This window comes from Scyliorhinus torazame, chromosome 10, assembly GCF_047496885.1.
Source record: "Scyliorhinus torazame isolate Kashiwa2021f chromosome 10, sScyTor2.1, whole genome shotgun sequence".
NCBI classification, from domain to species: domain Eukaryota; kingdom Metazoa; phylum Chordata; class Chondrichthyes; order Carcharhiniformes; family Scyliorhinidae; genus Scyliorhinus; species Scyliorhinus torazame.
The window spans coordinates 92,586,930-92,603,559 of record NC_092716.1 but is presented as its reverse complement, the minus strand read 5'-3'; the positions used below and the strand labels follow the sequence as shown (position 1 = coordinate 92,603,559).

Below are 16,630 nucleotides of genomic sequence, written 5' to 3'. Positions count from 1 at the left end.
TGAACTGACAGCCATATGGACACATGACTGAAGTCTGTACAGACGGAGCCGCGCGCGGCGAGGCGGCGGGGGGCCGAGCGCGGCGAGGCGGCGGGGGGCCGAGCGCGGCGAGGCGGCGGGGGGCCGAGCGCGGCGAGGCGGCGGGGGACCGAGCGCGGCGAGGCGGCGGGGGACCGAGCGCGGCGAGGCGGCGGGGGACCGAGCGCGGCGAGGCGGCGGGGGACCGAGCGCGGCGAGGCGGCGGGGGACCGAGCGCGGCGAGGCGGCGGGGGACCGAGCGCGGCGAGGCGGCGGGGGACCGAGCGCGGCGAGGCGGCGGGGGACCGAGCGCGGCGAGGCGGCGGGGGACCGAGCGCGGCGAGGCGGCGGGGGACCGAGCGCGGCGAGGCGGCGGGGGACCGAGCGCGGCGAGGCGGCGGGGGACCGAGCGCGGCGAGGCGGCGGGGGACCGAGCGCGGCGAGGCGGCGGGGGACCGAGCGCGGCGAGGCGGCGGGGGACCGAGCGCGGCGAGGCGGCGGGGGACCGAGCGCGGCGAGGCGGCGGGGGACCGAGCGCGGCGAGGCGGCGGGGGACCGAGCGCGGCGAGGCGGCGGGGGACCGAGCGCGGCGAGGCGGCGGGGGACCGAGCGCGGCGAGGCGGCGGGGGACCGAGCGCGGCGAGGCGGCGGGGGACCGAGCGCGGCGAGGCGGCGGGGGACCGAGCGCGGCGAGGCGGCGGGGGACCGAGCGCGGCGAGGCGGCGGGGGACCGAGCGCGGCGAGGCGGCGGGGGACCGAGCGCGGCGAGGCGGCGGGGGACCGAGCGCGGCAGGGCGGCGGGGGACCGAGCGCGGCGAGGGACCGAGCGCGGCGAGGCGGCGGGGGACCGAGCGCGGCGAGGCGGCGGGGGACCGAGCGCGGCGAGGCGGCGGGGGACCGAGCGCGGCGAGGCGGCGGGGGACCGAGCGCGGCGAGGCGGCGGGGGACCGAGCGCGGCGAGGCGGCGGGGGGACCGAGCGCGGCGAGGCGGCGGGGGACCGAGCGCGGCGAGGCGGCGGGGGACCGAGCGCGGCGAGGCGGCGGGGGACCGAGCGCGGCGAGGCGGCGGGGGACCGAGCGCGGCGAGGCGGCGGGGGACCGAGCGCGGCGAGGCGGCGGGGGACCGAGCGCGGCGAGGCGGCGGGGGACCGAGCGCGGCGAGGCGGCGGGGGACCGAGCGCGGCGAGGCGGCGGGGGACCGAGCGCGGCGAGGCGGCGGGGGACCGAGCGCGGCGAGGCGGCGGGGGACCGAGCGCGGCGAGGGACCGAGCGCGGCGAGGCAGACCGAGCGCGGTGAGGGACCGAGCGCGGCGAGGTGGCGGGGGACCGAGTGCGGCGAGGCGGCGGGGGACCGAGCGCGGCGAGGCGGCGGGGGACCGAGCGCGGCGAGGCGGCGAGTCGGCGGGGGACCGAGCGCGGCGAGGGACCGAGCGCGGCGAGGCGGCGGGGGACCGAGCGCGGCGGGGGACCGAGCGCGGCGAGGGACCGAGCGCGGCGAGGCGGCGGGGGACCGAGCGCGGCGAGGCGGCGGGGGACCGAGCGCGGCGAGGCGGCGGGGGACCGAGCGCGGCGAGGCGGCGGGGGACCGAGCGCGGCGAGGCGGCGGGGGACCGAGCGCGGCGAGGCGGCGGGGGACCGAGCGCGGCGAGGCGGCGGGGGACCGAGCGCGGCGAGGCGGCGGGGGACCGAGCGCGGCGAGGCGGCGGGGGACCGAGCGCGGCGAGGCGGCGGGGGACCGAGCGCGGCGAGGCGGCGGGGGACCGAGCGCGGCGAGGCGGCGGGGGACCGAGCGCGGCGAGGCGGCGGGGGACCGAGCGCGGCGAGGCGGCGGGGGACCGAGCGCGGCGAGGCGGCGGGGGACCGAGCGCGGCGAGGCGGGGGGCCGAGCGCTGCAAGGCCGAGCGCGGCGAGGCGGGGGACCGAGCGCTGCAAGGCCGAGCGCGGCGAGGCGGGGGACCGAGCACGGCGAGGGACCGAGCGCGGCAAGGCGGGGGACCGAGCGCGGCAAGGCGGGGGGGCCGAGCGCGGCAAGGCGGGGGGGCCGAGCGCGGCAAGGCGGGGGGGCCGAGCGCGGCAAGGCGGGGGGGCCGAGCGCGGCAAGGCGGGGGGGCCGAGCGCGGCAAGGCGGGGGGGCCGAGCGCGGCAAGGCGGGGGGGCCGAGCACGGCAAGGCGGGGTGGCCGAGCACGGCAAGGGGGCCGAGCGCGGTGGAGCGCGGCGAGGGAGGCGGAGCGCGGCGAGGGAGGCTGAGCTCACCGCTGGGTACCATTGATCCCACAACTGCATGGACCTCAGTCGCGCGCCCGTATGGCGCTCTGGCTAGGTCACCCCGAGCCAATTTTGTTTTTTAATTTTAGAATACCCACTTAATTTTTTTCCCGATTAAGGGACAATTTAGCTTGGCCAATCCACCTACCCTGCATATCTTTGGCTTGTGGGGAAGACACCCACGCAGACACAGGAAGTATATGCATACTCCACACAACAGTGACCCGGGATCGAACCCGGGTTCTCAGCGTGGTGAGGCAGCAGTGCTAACCACTGTTCCGCATGTTGCACCTTCAAGCCAATTTTATGACCACTGGAAAGTTAATTGGCAGAGCAATTGGAAACAGGCGGAGGGTGGAGAACCATGGTGTGGGATTCTCCACTGGGCACGAGGTACCAGGACATGGACGGGACAACCGTTTCAGCCCGTTAACGTCATGTGGCCGGGCACTTCATTCCGCTGGCAAAATCACAGTGGGAGCAGGAATATCCATTTGTGGCCACTAATAAAATACCAGTGGAGGTGGGTTAGCAACGGGCAGATACTACCACCATGCCACCCAACTTCAACAACCCACCACCCGGTCTGGTTTGGCAGCCCCTTCCTGAGGCTGGGACCTGTAGAATTCAACCCATGTTCTCTGGATCACTAGCTCAGTAACATAACCACTACACTACCGCACTCATTAATGACAGAAAACTAAGAAATGGAAACAGATCCTACAATTCAACAATTAAAGATCAGTAATGGAGCTCAGGTGATTCTGTGGAATGTTGTAATGAAAGGGTGAAATGGAGGCGGTGAATAAGACATGTCTCTTTGAACATCTGGCGTTAACACACAATTTTGAGACTGATTGCTGTTTATCTTAAATCGAATTTGCCTGGAGGCACTAAACCAGACGGTTGCAAGTTTAGTGCTCAAGCCCTGATTTAAAGCAATTTCCACACACCAGTATACATGAATCCCAAGCACTATTTCCATGGGAATGCATAATGGCATGTTTCAGGATCGCTCAGGGACCAAGGCACTCACATGGGTTCTCAGAGGCAACACTGGAGATCTTGGTGGTGGAAGTCGAGAGGAGATTCTTGCTTCGTCCCCATGCCCTGCAGCAGCCGTGGCTGCTCTGCCTGCCCTCCTCCCATTCCTCCTGCAGACTCAAGGTGATCCCTAGCAAGATGGCCACGACCGAGCCATTCGCCTGCTGATTCCTACAGGATGTCCAACAAGTTAAAGTCATACAGCCCATACTCTTGCTCCTTACATGGAATTTCTGGAATAAACACTGACAGAATATTGGGGAGGTTTTGGCAAAGTATCGGAGAAGGTCTCCAGAGTGTTTTAAAAGTCCACTTCAAATCTGCAGCATCAAGTGAACACTGAAGGTTAAGTCCGGACTCAAAACCCTAAGCCAAAGACCGATTTAGCTGGTCATTGAGGGCATTAGTTCATGTATTATCTAGCAAAATGCAATGCAGCCTCTTTAATGAAAGCTAGCTGGCAAGTTCAGCGACAATCAGATCTCTTATCAATTCTCTGGGAGGCCATTTCTAGCACTAGCTTTAACTCCTTTACCAAAATGGCATTCATCAACCAAACCCGGGCAAGCCAGCATTGGAGCTCCAGACCCACTTTGACCTCTCTTGGAGGCTCTATAGCACCTGAACAATTCAGAGAAAACAAAACCTCAATGTTTACCGATCACATAATGCCACATCAGGGCTTTCTGGGCTACCATGAACCTGAAAGAGGGGAAAGGATTTTTGTTTTCGAGAACAACATAGCTGCACCTACCTTCATGGCGAGGACTCCTCCTTCCAGCCCTGTGCTTGTACCAAAAGGGATGATGGGGACATTGTTCTCGAAGCAGATCCTAGCCATTCTGCTCACCTGCTCCACATTCTGTGGCCACACGACTGCGTCAGGGGGTTTGCACCTTCACACAGAATGGAACAATTGTGGATTGTGCTGCGAGGGTTCTGCAGATCAATACTCCAAATACGAATCAAAGCTATATTGTTAATCCAATTTAATATATTGACAGATATTACATTTCAAGAGGAAATAAAATAATTTTTGCCTTCAGGGAAACACAATCTGATATGCCCTTATGTGGTCAATCCCAGTATAGATATTACAGAATTAGCTGGCTAAATCTCAATCTGAAAATCCCGTCCTAAATTTCCTCTCTTTGAAGGCATCACTTGATTGTTCCGGTATTTCCGTTTGCTAGGTGTCCTTAGGGGGTTTTTACTCGTATTAAAAGGTGTTTTATAATGGCAAGATTCTGTTGTGAAGACCCTTTAAACCATAAGAAAGATGATCCTGAAGCTACAGGCACAGGCCCTCATTGCACCCATTTGGAAGGCCTTAAAATAGGGCAGCGAGATCCCATTTCAGAAACTAATGCCTTGCTCCTCATGAATGCCTGAAATATATCAAACGCAAAATCGGCTTGGGCCATTTTTCAAGTTACAGGGCAGCCTCTTAAAACCGTTGTGAGAGCAGGAGAAGGGATTACAATTAGTTAGTGCCTTTAATGACCTCAGAATGTCCCAAAGCAATTTGTATAGAGCAGGAACACACTAACAAAACAGAGAAATTACCAGATAATCTGTTTTAGTGATGTTGGTTGAGCAATAAATATGGTCTGGAGAAACCACTCTGATCACCTACCTGAATGAATTGCGACAAGTTTGTTTTTGTTACGAGGAACTGGTACCCCAATTGCAGGTCTGGTGCAAGATAAAACCAGCTTTAACCTGGTCAATGTGAGCTTTGATTTGAACAGATGTGGGCTTCTTTCCTTAACTGAAACAACTAGCCATGGAGCTCACACTCTTGATATTGGTACACTTGCAACGTTTTGGTCAAATTATTGGCACCTCAAGCCTGGCTTCATCAAGATCACTCACTGACCACTGCAAACCTTGCAACCTATGTGAATGGGAGGTGATAAAGGGAAATATACAAAGCACTAGCCAGCAACACCCACATTCTCACAGAATAGAATCCCTCAGTACAAAAGGAGGCTCATCAAGTCTGCACCGATACTCTGAAAGAGCCCCCCCGCCTCGGCCCACTCTGCCATCCTATTCCCGTAATCCTACCTAACCAGTGGACACGAAGGGCCATTTAGCTTGGCCAATCCACCTAACCTGCACATCTTTGGACTGCGGGAGGAAACCAGAGCATCTGGAGGAAACCAACGCAACACGGAGAGAACATGCAAATTCTACACAGTCACCCAAGGCCGGAATTTAATCCGGGTCCCTCGCGCTGTGAGGCAGCAGTGCTAACCACTGTGCTACCAGCCTGCAAAACAAATTTTAAGAAGTCCCATTTCCCTGCTCAGTCTCCATAGCCATTTGAATTCTCCCCCGCCACCACAGAATATTTATCCGATTTTCTTTTGAAAGTTATGGTTGATCCTGCGAACCATGTCCATATTTTTGGGCTTGTCCGAGGCCAAGGGGTTTCTGGCAGGGGTTTGCTGCCATCATGTCAGAAGTATTAAAAGTGAGGGTCGTTCCGAGTCCAGAGGTGGCGATATTTGGTGCGTTGGAAGATCTGGGAGCCCAGGGGGCGAGAGAGGCCAACGTCCTGGCCTTTGCCTCCCTGTTGGCCCGGAAACGGATCCTACTGGGATGGAGGGACTCGGAACCCCCAAAATCGAGGGTATTGGTTAGCGGCACGGCGGGGTTTCTCAGACTCGGAAAAATCAAATTCACCTTGAGGGGATCGCTGCAGGGGTTAGCCCGAAGGTGGCAGCTGTTCATCACCTTCTTCTAGAAAAATTAAGCTGTCAGCTAGCGGGACGGGGTTCGGTTTGTGTAAGCCATGTTGGCTAGGGTTTGTTACGGGGCGAGGGGGTGGGGGGGGGTATTGGTAATTTATTTTGATTTTGTTGATACCGGATTATTAAAATTGTTAAAATGATAAATGCCTTAATAAAATATTTTCTATGATTGAATTTACCACCACCATTTTCATCTGTGCATTCAGATCTCAATAATTTGCCGCATAAACAAACGTCCGAATCTTGCCTCTGGTCCCAGAACACAATTGAGTAGCACCCTTTCAATATATCCAGCAGAGGGCAGTAGAGCGGAGATGCTGATTGGCTGTTGCAGGGGAGATTTGCATACGTCCGTGTGCTCACCATAACTTAGAGGTGTACCTGAGCAAGAGACCCTAGCTGTTCAAGTGAAGACAAGCATCCAGCAGAGGGCAATAGAACAGAGCTGCTGATTGGCTGTTGCGGGGGAAATTTGCATATGTCCGTGTGCTCACCCTAACTTGAAGGTGTTATCGCGTGGGGCGCAGAGGTTGCTAAGTGAGTGCTCGCTGAGGAGGGGAGTGAATAACAGGTAAGCTCTTTCATTCTTTTTCTTTTTTTTATCTAGAGGGGATGGCAGGGAAGGTAGTGCAATGTTCCTCCTGCAGAATGTTTGAGGAGAGGGACGCCGTCAGTGTCCCTGCTGATTTCATCTGTGGGAAGTGCACCCATCTCCAGCTCCTCAGAAACCGCGTTAGGGAACTGGAGCTGGAGCTGGATGAACTTCGGATCATTCGGGAGGCAGAGGTGGTCATAGATAGAAGCTTCAGGGATGTAGTTACTCTGAAGAATAAAGATAGATGGGTGACGGTGAGGGGCTGGGAGGAAGCAGTCAGTACAAGGATCCTCTGTGGTCATTCCCCTTAGTAACAAGTGTACCGCTTTGGATACTGTTTGGGGGGGGGGGGGGGGGGGGGGGGGGAAGAGAGACTTACCAGGGATAAGCCATGGGGTACAGGTCTCTGGCAAAGAGTCTGTCTCTGTGCTCAGAAGGGAGGGGGGAGAGGAGTAGAGCATTAGTCATTGGAGACTCCATAGCTAGGGGGATAGATAGGAGATTCTGTGGGAACGAGAGAGACTCTCGGTTGGTGTGTTGCCTCCCAGGTGCCAGGGTCCGTGATAGGTAGGAAAAGGGATAGGGATGTAAGGCACGAATTCAGGGAGCTAGGGTGGAAACTTAGATCTAGGACAAACAGAGTTATTATCTCTGGGTTATCTGTGCCACGTGATAGCGAGACGAGGAATAGGGAGAGAGAGGAGTTGAACACGTGGCAACAGGGATGGTGCAGGAGGGAGGGTTTCAGATTTCTGGATAATTGGGGCTCATTCTGGGGTCGGTGGGACCTCTACAAACGGGATGGTCTGCACCTGGACCAGAGGGGTACCAATATCCTGGGGGGGAAATTTGCTAATGCTCTTCGGGAGGGTTTAAACTAGGGTTATTCTTGATCCTACCTGCCAAAGACTTCTCATGTCCCCTCCTGGCTCTTCTTTGGTGTGTTGCCACCCAGGTGCCAGGGTGCGTGATGTCTTGGATCGTGTTTTAGGGATCCTTAAGGGGGAGGGGGAGCAGCCCCAAGTCATAGTCCACATAGGTACCAACGACATAGGTAGGAAAAGGGATAGGGATGTAAGGCAGGAATTCAGGGAGCTAGGGTCGAAACTTAGATCTAGGACAGAGTTAATATCTCTGGGCTGTTACCCGTGCCACGTGATAGCGAGATGAGGAATAGGGAGAGGGAGGAGTTGAACACGTGGCTACAGGGTTTGTGCAGGGGGGAGGGTTTCAGATTTCTGGATAATTGGGGCTCATTCTGGGGTCGGTGGGACCTCTACAAACGGGATGGTCTGCACCTGGACCAGAGGGGTACCAATATCCTGGGGGGGAAATTTGCTAATGCTCTTCGGGAGGGTTTAAACTAGGGTTATTCTTGATCCTACCTGCCAAAGACTTCTCATGTCCCCTCCTGGCTCTTCTTTGGTGTGTTGCCACCCAGGTGCCAGGGTGCGTGATGTCTTGGATCGTGTTTTAGGGATCCTTAAGGGGGAGGGGGAGCAGCCCCAAGTCATAGTCCACATAGGTACCAACGACATAGGTAGGAAAAGGGATAGGGATGTAAGGCAGGAATTCAGGGAGCTAGGGTGGAAACTTAGATCTAGGACAGAGTTAATATCTCTGGGCTGTTACCCGTGCCACGTGATAGCGAGATGAGGAATAGGGAGAGGGAGGAGTTGAACACGTGGCTACAGGGTTTGTGCAGGGGGGAGGGTTTCAGATTTCTGGATAATTGGGGCTCATTCTGGGGTCGGTGGGACCTCTACAAACGGGATGGTCTACACCTGGACCAGAGGGGTACCAATATCCTGGGGGGGAAATTTGCTAATGCTCTTCCGGAGGGTTTAAACTAGTTCAGCAGGGGCTTGGGAACCTGAATTGTAGCTCCAGTATACAGGAGATTGAGAGTAGTGAGATCATGAGTAAGGTTTCAAAGTTGCAGGAGTGTACCGGCAGGTAGGAAGGTGGTTTAAAGTGTGTCTTCTTCAATGCCAGGAAGGTGGGTGAACGTGCGGCATGGGTTGGTACTTTGGACTTCGATGTTGTAGCCATTTCGGAGACATGGATAGAACAGGAACAGGAATGGTTGTTGCAGGTGCTGGGGTTTAGATATTTCAGTAAGCTAAGGGAAGGTGGTAAAAGAGGGGGGGGGGTGGCATTGTTAGTCTTGGACAGTATTACGGTGGCAGAAAGGAAGTTTGATGAGGACTCGTCTACTGAGGTAGTATGGGCTGAGGTTAGAAACAGGAAAGGAGAGGTCACCCTGTTAGAGGTTTTCTATAGGCCTCGGAAAAGTTCCAGAGATGTAGAGGAAAGGATTGCAAAGATGATTCTGGATAGGAGCGAAAGCACCAGGGTAGTTGTTATGGGGGACTTTAACTTCACAAATATTGACTGGAAAAGCTATAGTTCAAGTACTTTAGATGGGTCCGTTTTTGTCCAATGTGTGCAGGAGGGTTTCCTGACACAGTATGTAGATAGGCCAACGAGAGGCGAGGCCATATTGGATTTGGTACTGGGTAATGAACCAGGACAGGTGTTAGATTTGGAGGTAGGTGAGCACTTTGGTGATAGTGACCACAATTCGATTATGTTTACTTTAGTGATGGAAAGGGATAGGTATATACCGCAGGGCAAGAGTTATATCTGGGGGAAAGGCAATTATGATGCGAGGAGGCATGACTAAGGGTGCATCGGATGGAGAGGAAAACTGCAGGGGATGGGCACAATGGAAATGTGGAGCTTGTTCAAGGAACAGCTACTGCGTGTCCTTGATAAGTATGTACCTGTCAGGCAGGGAGGAAGTGGTTTACTAAAGCAGTCGAAACAATTGTCAAGAGGAAGAAGGAGGCTTATGTAAAGATGAGACATAAGATTCAGTTAGGGCGCTCAAGAGTTACAAGTTAGCTAGGAAGGACCTAAAGAGAGAGCTAAGAAGAGCCAGGAGAGGACATGAGAAGTCTTTGGCAGGTAGGATCAAGGATAACCCTAAAGCTTTCTATAGATATGTCAGGAATAAACAAATGACTAGGGTAAGAGTAGGGCCAGTCAAGGACAGTAGTGGGAAGTTGTGCTTGGAGTCCGAGGAGATAGGAGAGGTGCTAAATGAATATTTTTTGTCAGTATTCACACAGGAAAAAGACAATGTTGTCGAGGAGAATACTGAGATTCAGGCTACTAGACTAGAAGGGCTTGAGGTTCATAAGGAGGAGGTGTTTAGCAGTTCTGGAAAGTGTGAAAATAGAGAAGTCCCCTGGGCAGGATGGGATTTATCCTAGAATTCTCTGGGAAGCTAGGGAGGAGATTGCTGAGCCTTTGGCTTTGATCTTTAAGTCATCTATGTCTACAGGAATAGTGGCAGAAGACTGGAGGATAGCAAATGTTGTCCCCTTGTTCAAGAAGGGGAGTAGAGACAACACCGGAAACTATAGACCAGTGAGCTTTACTTCTGTTGTGGGCAAAATCTTGGAAAGGTTGATAAGAGATAGGATGTATAATCATCTGGAAAGGAATAATTTGATTAGAGATAGTCAACACGGTTTTGTGAAGGGTAGGTCGTGCCTCACAAACCTTATTGAGTTCTTTGAGAAGGTGGCCAAACAGGTGAATGAGGGTAAAGCAATTGATATGGTGTACATGGATTTCAGTAAAGCGTTTGATAAGGTTCCCCATGGTAGGCTACTGCAGAAAATACAGAGGCATGGGATTCAGGGTGATTTCGCAGTTTGGATCAGAAATTGGCCAGCTGGAAGAAGACAAAGGGTGGTGATTGATGGGAAATGTTCAGACTGGAGTCCAGTTACTAGTGGTGTACCACAAGGATCTGTTTTGGGCCACTGCTGTTTGTCATTTTTATAAATGACCTGGAGGAGGGTGTAGAAGGATGGGCGAGTAAATTTGCGGATGACACTAAAGTCGGTGGAGTTGTGGACAGTGCGGAAGGATGTTACAAGGGGACATAGATAAGCTGCAGTGCTGGGCTGAGAGGTGGCAAATAAGAGTTTAATGCAGAAAAGTGTGAGGTGATTCATTTTGGAAGGAATAACAGGAATAGAGAGTACTGGGCGAATGGTAAGATTCTTGGCAGTGCGGATGAGCAGAGAGATCTTGGTGTCCATGTACATAGATCCCTGAAAGTTGCCACCCAGGTTGAGAGGGTTGTTAAGAAGGCGTACGGTGTGTTAGCTTTTATTGGTAGAGGGATTGAGTTTCGGAGCCATGATGTCATGTTGCAGCTGTACAAAACTCTTGTGCGGCCGCATTTGGAGTATTGCGTGCAATTCTGGTTGCCGCATTATAGGAAGGATGTGGAAGCATTGGAACGGGTGCAGAGGAGATTTACCAGAATGTTGCCTGGTATGGAGGGAAGATCTTATGAGGAAATGCTGAGGGACTTGAGGCTGTTTTTGTTAGAGAGAAGGTTAAGAGGTGACTTAATTGAGGCATACAAGATGATCAGATGGATAGCGTGGACAGTGAGTGGCTTCTTCCTTGGATGGTGATGTCCAGCACGAGGGGACATAGCTTTAAATTGAGGGGAGATAGATATAAAACAGATGTCAGAGGTAGGTTCTTTACTCAGAGTAGTAAGGGCGTGGAATGCCCTGCCTGCAACAGTAGTGGACTCGCCAACACTAAGGGCATTCAAATGGTCATTGGATAGACATATGGACGATAATGGAATAGTGTAGATGGGCTTTAGAGTGGTTTCACAGGTCGGCGCAACATTGAGGGCCGAAGGGCCTGTACTGCACTGTAATGTTCTATATTAATATAAAAATAAATGCACACGGCGCATGTTTGAATAATTAATTTCCTTAGAGTAGGTTAGATTTAAGGAATATAGTACATTTTAAAATTAAAATTTATTACAATATGTTGTGAATCTCTGTGTAGAACACCACAGGCTGGATTTTCTGGCCCTTTGCTCTGCGGGATCTTCCGCAGCATCGTAAGGAAATGAGGCAAGATCTTAATGGAAGCCTTTTAATGTTCATATCATGTTAAGGTGACTTTAGAGGGACTTTAAACTACAATATCCTCCAACATGTAAACCAAAGTTCTTACCTTTGGTATGATTCATCTTTTCCATGCTGTTTCCGGACAGCAGTTGTCGTGGAAACGTTTTCAGACCCTGCTGCTGTTTGCAGAGCCTCAATAATATTACGATGCAGTCCTCTCTGAGGAGTGAAAACAAAACATTTAGGCAAATTATTTTCCAAAATCATTAGCTGGCAGAGCTCACATTTTCTTTCCACTATTTTCTCAACTGATTCACAATATTCTTTCCTGAGGTAAGCTTCTGTAATCCTCTTTGCACTTTCAAACCACCAATGCTCCAATGTAACAGTTGGTAAATGTACTGTGAACTTTGAAACTGATGTGATTTACAGACCGTGATTCATTTAGTGGATGGTCATCCCGTCAGCCATCAAATAACCCCCAAGAACCTAACTAGGGTGGAAATCAGCCAGTTTCCACTCTTGGTTCTCTAAACAGTGGTTCACAAGTCTGCATCAGTGTCTTGTGAGTGTTCCTTTAAGAAAGGTTGTGTTTTACCACATATCTTGTAGCATGGCTTCAATGATGACATTTGTGGTTGGAGATGGGCTGCGGCTGTCAGGTGAGAGGGGTTTAGTTTTTGGTTTGTTCATGTGGACTGCAAAAGATGAAGCATGAAGATGAGGAATATATGTTGGAAAGCACTGTTAAGATGAAGGAAGTTTTCCCTGTTTTATTTTAAAGCTGTTCCAGTGAACTGAAAGCACATTGGGTGTGGTAGTGGGTGTGGCAAACTGCCTTGGTAACCTTAAAGCTACAGTTGCTTTGCTGAAGGAGTTTTGAATCTGTTAGTTGGAAACTGGACCGAATCTCAGGGAAACGACCAGTCCCATTCACGTGAGATTAGTGTCCTGGACCATGCCTTGAAAAGGGGTTTTGGTTTTATTGGATTTTGTATTGAATTAGAACAGCTAAAGGGGATTCATTAAGAATTATATACATAGATAACTGTAGCTTGTGTGTTTTTTTCATGTTTGTAATTGATAACAAGTTCTTGCTAAGAGTTTTATATATGTTAACTACATTCTTATAACAAACTTCCTAGCCAAATTCAACATCAAAGTTCTAGGTCAGGTGAGCTTCATAATACACTTTGGAGTTAAGCCCTTGCCCATAACAATCAGGGACAGCTGCGATGCTCCCCAAGCTGAACAGCCTGCTGGGAGTCATCGTTTCTGCTCACATGACAAATGACACCTTAGTAAAGGTACAAAACTGGCATCTGTTGAACCATAGTCCAGGCAGCACCTTCAGGAGAACAAATACAAACTTTAAAAGTAACAGTTCTAATTCCAGATTTTTCAGATCTCAAACTTGATACAATCCACTTGTTTTAAGCAGCACTGTCTCCCGACTGTTGCCAATTCAATGCAAAGTTTTTCAAACGTTTCTGCCTGGGACCCATTTTTACCAACTGGCCATCCTTTGGGACCCACGCCAGCCGACCTTCGCAACCACCATTTTCATTTACCTTTAATGCGACAGGTGAGCCTGTTTGGTCCTCACGATCTCACTTGCTTTGTCATTCACTGTTACATTTCTGCTAAGGGACTAAGCTGACGATTTAAGCTCTCACTGCATCCTTTGGAAAAAAATCAAGAGGTTTGTCCGCGAACTCTCCATGCTTAGTCTTCAAATGCCTGAGGTTGAGGGTTTTAAACTTTCATTTTCCAGTCCTTTGCTGCATATAACACACATGAGCTTTGCATCTGGATTTACACTGGCACAATTAATAAAGCCATAACTTAAAAAATCATCTCTATACTGCTTTGTTCCAGATTTCAGCTTCTTCTTAATGGGCTGTTCACCAGAGGCCCTGGAGCTCACACCAACACTGTTTTGTCCTGCTGTGGATAGCCTCTCTCCAGCAGATTTTGTTGAGAGAGTCTGGCCCGTTTGTGTCTCTGGCCCTCTCTTCCTTATTACAAAACAATCCACTTTAAATTCTTCAGTTCTGTTGCTTGCTGCTAACAAAATGGAGGAATTTCTCTTCAGCTCAAGGCACATGACATCAGTGTATGGGGCACATGACCTGCTCTTTGCCACCACTCCAGGCAGGAAGATCCCAGGTAATGTCTGTCATAATATACACCCATGCACATCATGAGGTAAAAGCAGGCAGTGACAGACACCCAGGTGAGCCAATCAACATACAGAACAGAACACGACCAATCACCAGTCAGAACACTGGGGGGGGGGGCTTCCAACTGTAAAACACAGGAGGCATCAGCACTCTGCCTCTTTCCACTGGTGACAACTGTAGTGACAGTCGGTGTACAAATCATTCAACACCTTCTACATGTGGATCAGAGCTAGCCTGGTCTAGATAGTTAGTGATAGTTTACTTAGAAGAGTAGAGAGTCAACCCACAGGCAGCTGAGAGTTTTGTTACTGAAGTTCAATAAATCTCATTGAACCAACGCCTACGTTTGGTGTGTGCTTTATCATTTAACTGCATTGTGTTGCAGTCAGTGTTACCCCAGGGTGAATAACACGTCAGTGGGAGGCAGTCTGCCCTGCTGGGCACCAGGACTGCACACTGCTGACAGGGCACGCTTGCGCAGGACAACCGCCATTCTGAAAGCCGATCATGGCCGTTGGCCACTACTTCCCAAGTTTGGGAATGCCTTGATGAATGGCCCCTTGACCCTCCCGACATCCACCTGCAAGCCACCCACAGGTTGGGACCCTGGGTTTGAAAATGACGGGTCTTACACAAATATTTCCTGAATGTACCTTTCAGAAAGCCCCTCTCTCATCTCACCTTCACACTCTGGCTCACTGTTAAGGTAACTCCAAGCTGAAAGGACAATCAGTCACGAAGGGCAATGGGAGTGTGATACTGCCCAAGTTAGGGAGTTATCAGAATAGTAAATAAGATCCCGAACAGCTTGGTTGTTCCTGGCAATCCTTACAGAATTCTTCGAAACTAAATAAAATGCAGTGAATTTGGCGTCCATGGATATTGAAAAAATCATTTAATAAGAACTGTGATTGTGAATTTAATTGTAAATGAAGGATTACAAATCAAATGAAGCAATTAAACTTGCATTAGTGACAAAACAGTAGCCTCAGAATCTCCCGGATTTAAGGTTAGACATCTTTGCCGGGACCTGGGAGGGAGGTTCGGTTAAAGTCCCTCGGAAATAAAGCACCGCGATAGCCAATTACATACTGCCGGGGCTGAATGACAAACACCGCGGTCGTTGGCCCGGATTCCCGTCCACCCTATACCTGGGGTTGAAGCCGGTGTTTTCTCCAGCGGGTTGCGGTGTATTCGAGGGCCGCGAGCTGCCAGTGCAGCGCGCCGCGCAGAGCCATGGAGCAAGGTGCCGTGACCTCCTCTCCGGCCAGCGACTCGCCGCTGCGCTGAGCATGCGCGCGCCGCGTTCAAACTGCCGGCCGGTCTTTGTTTTGACAGCTTGAAGGCGCGCGCGTGCGCTGCGCTGGAGCGGCGGGAATGAACCACCCAGAACCATCCAGCTGCAGCGCCATCTTGGGCCGCCTACCCACAATAAATCTCATTGAATTGTTGTGGGTGAGTTTTTTACACCTATTTGTTAGCACTGATAGTTTTCAGTCCAGCAGAGGCACGAGACATTTTTTTGGGTTGGTTAATGCATTATATTTTTAGTATTTAGCTTTTATTGATTTGTTCAAAATGCAAATAAAGTAAAAGGAAGGTATGTTTTTAAAACTTTCCTTTGTCCCCAGGCTGTAAATTCCATTAATAGCGTTATTTACTGTATAAAGTCACAGAAGGTGAGTTATTTTTAAAAAACTTTGGTTTGTCATAGACATAGAATTTACAGTGCAGAAGGAGGCCATTCAGCCCATCGAGTCTGCACCAGCTCTTGGAAAGAGCACCCGACCCAAGGTCAACACCTCCACCCTATCCCCATAACCCAGTAACTCCACCCAACACTAAGAGCAATTTTGGACACTAAGGGCAATTTGTCATGGCCAATCCACCTAACCTGCACATCTTTGGACTGTGGGAGGAAACCGGAGCACCCGGAGGAAACCCACGCACACACGGGGAGGATGTGCAGACTCCGCACAGACAGTGACCCAAGCCGGAATCGAACCTGGGACCCTGGAGCTGTGAAGCAATTGTGCTATCCACAATGCTACCGTGCTGCCCACAAAGGGCAGGAGGAAGTTAATTCCATTAAAGGAACTATAATGGATAGAATGCGGTGATCATTCCTAACGGGTGTGATTGTCCACCAAAGATACTCAGTGTAACTGGTCATGGGTTCTGTGGGTCCTTGTGTTGCTGATGAGCCCAATCCTAGAGCCAAATCTTCAATCACTCACCTGGCAGAAGTTTCCAAAAGGTGGTGTTGTGTTGTTCACCCTGGTGTAACATGGATTGCACACAATGCAATTAACTGATCAAGTATACACCAAACGAAGGTGTTGGTTCAATAAAACATTTATTGAACTCTAGCAACAAAACACACAGCTGCCTGTGGGTTGACTCTCTACTACCCTAAGTGAACTAAAGCTAACTGTCTAGACCAGGCTAGGTCTGATCCACGTGTTGGAGATGTTGAATGATTTGTACACCTTGACTATCACTACAGACATCACCAGTGGAAAGAGGCAGAGTGCTGATGCCTCCTGTGTTTTATAGGTGTAAGTCCCCCTCTGGTGTCCTGTCTTGTGATTGGTCGTGTTCTGTTCTGTACATTGATTGGCTCACCTGGGTGTCTGTCACTGCCTGCTTTTACCTCATGATGTGCATGTGTGCATATTATGACATCCCCCCCTTTTAAAAAAAAATGTCGGCAGCTTAGAGCAGAAACAACATATTTACAAGAGTAACTATAAACAAAATCTGTGAGTGGATGGATATGTACATGTAAGGTGTCTAGCGTGCA

General features: G+C 51.7%; 1 protein-coding gene across 2 annotated transcripts in view; it reads right to left on the bottom strand.

Annotated features, from left to right (window-relative positions):
- Positions 1–15,158, bottom strand: part of LOC140430759 (probable D-lactate dehydrogenase, mitochondrial) — an 86,609-nt gene extending 71,451 nt beyond the window's left edge. For both annotated transcript variants that reach the window (XM_072518437.1, XM_072518438.1), the window contains exons 1-3: positions 14,979–15,158; positions 11,751–11,863; positions 4,084–4,225 (exon numbers count right to left, since the gene is read on the bottom strand). In XM_072518437.1, coding sequence (XP_072374538.1) covers positions 4,084–4,225; positions 11,751–11,863; positions 14,979–15,065 — 342 coding nt within the window. In that variant the 5' untranslated portion in view covers positions 15,066–15,158. The remainder of the gene's footprint in view (positions 1–4,083; positions 4,226–11,750; positions 11,864–14,978) is intronic.
- Between the last annotated feature and the right edge of the window lie 1,472 nt (positions 15,159–16,630).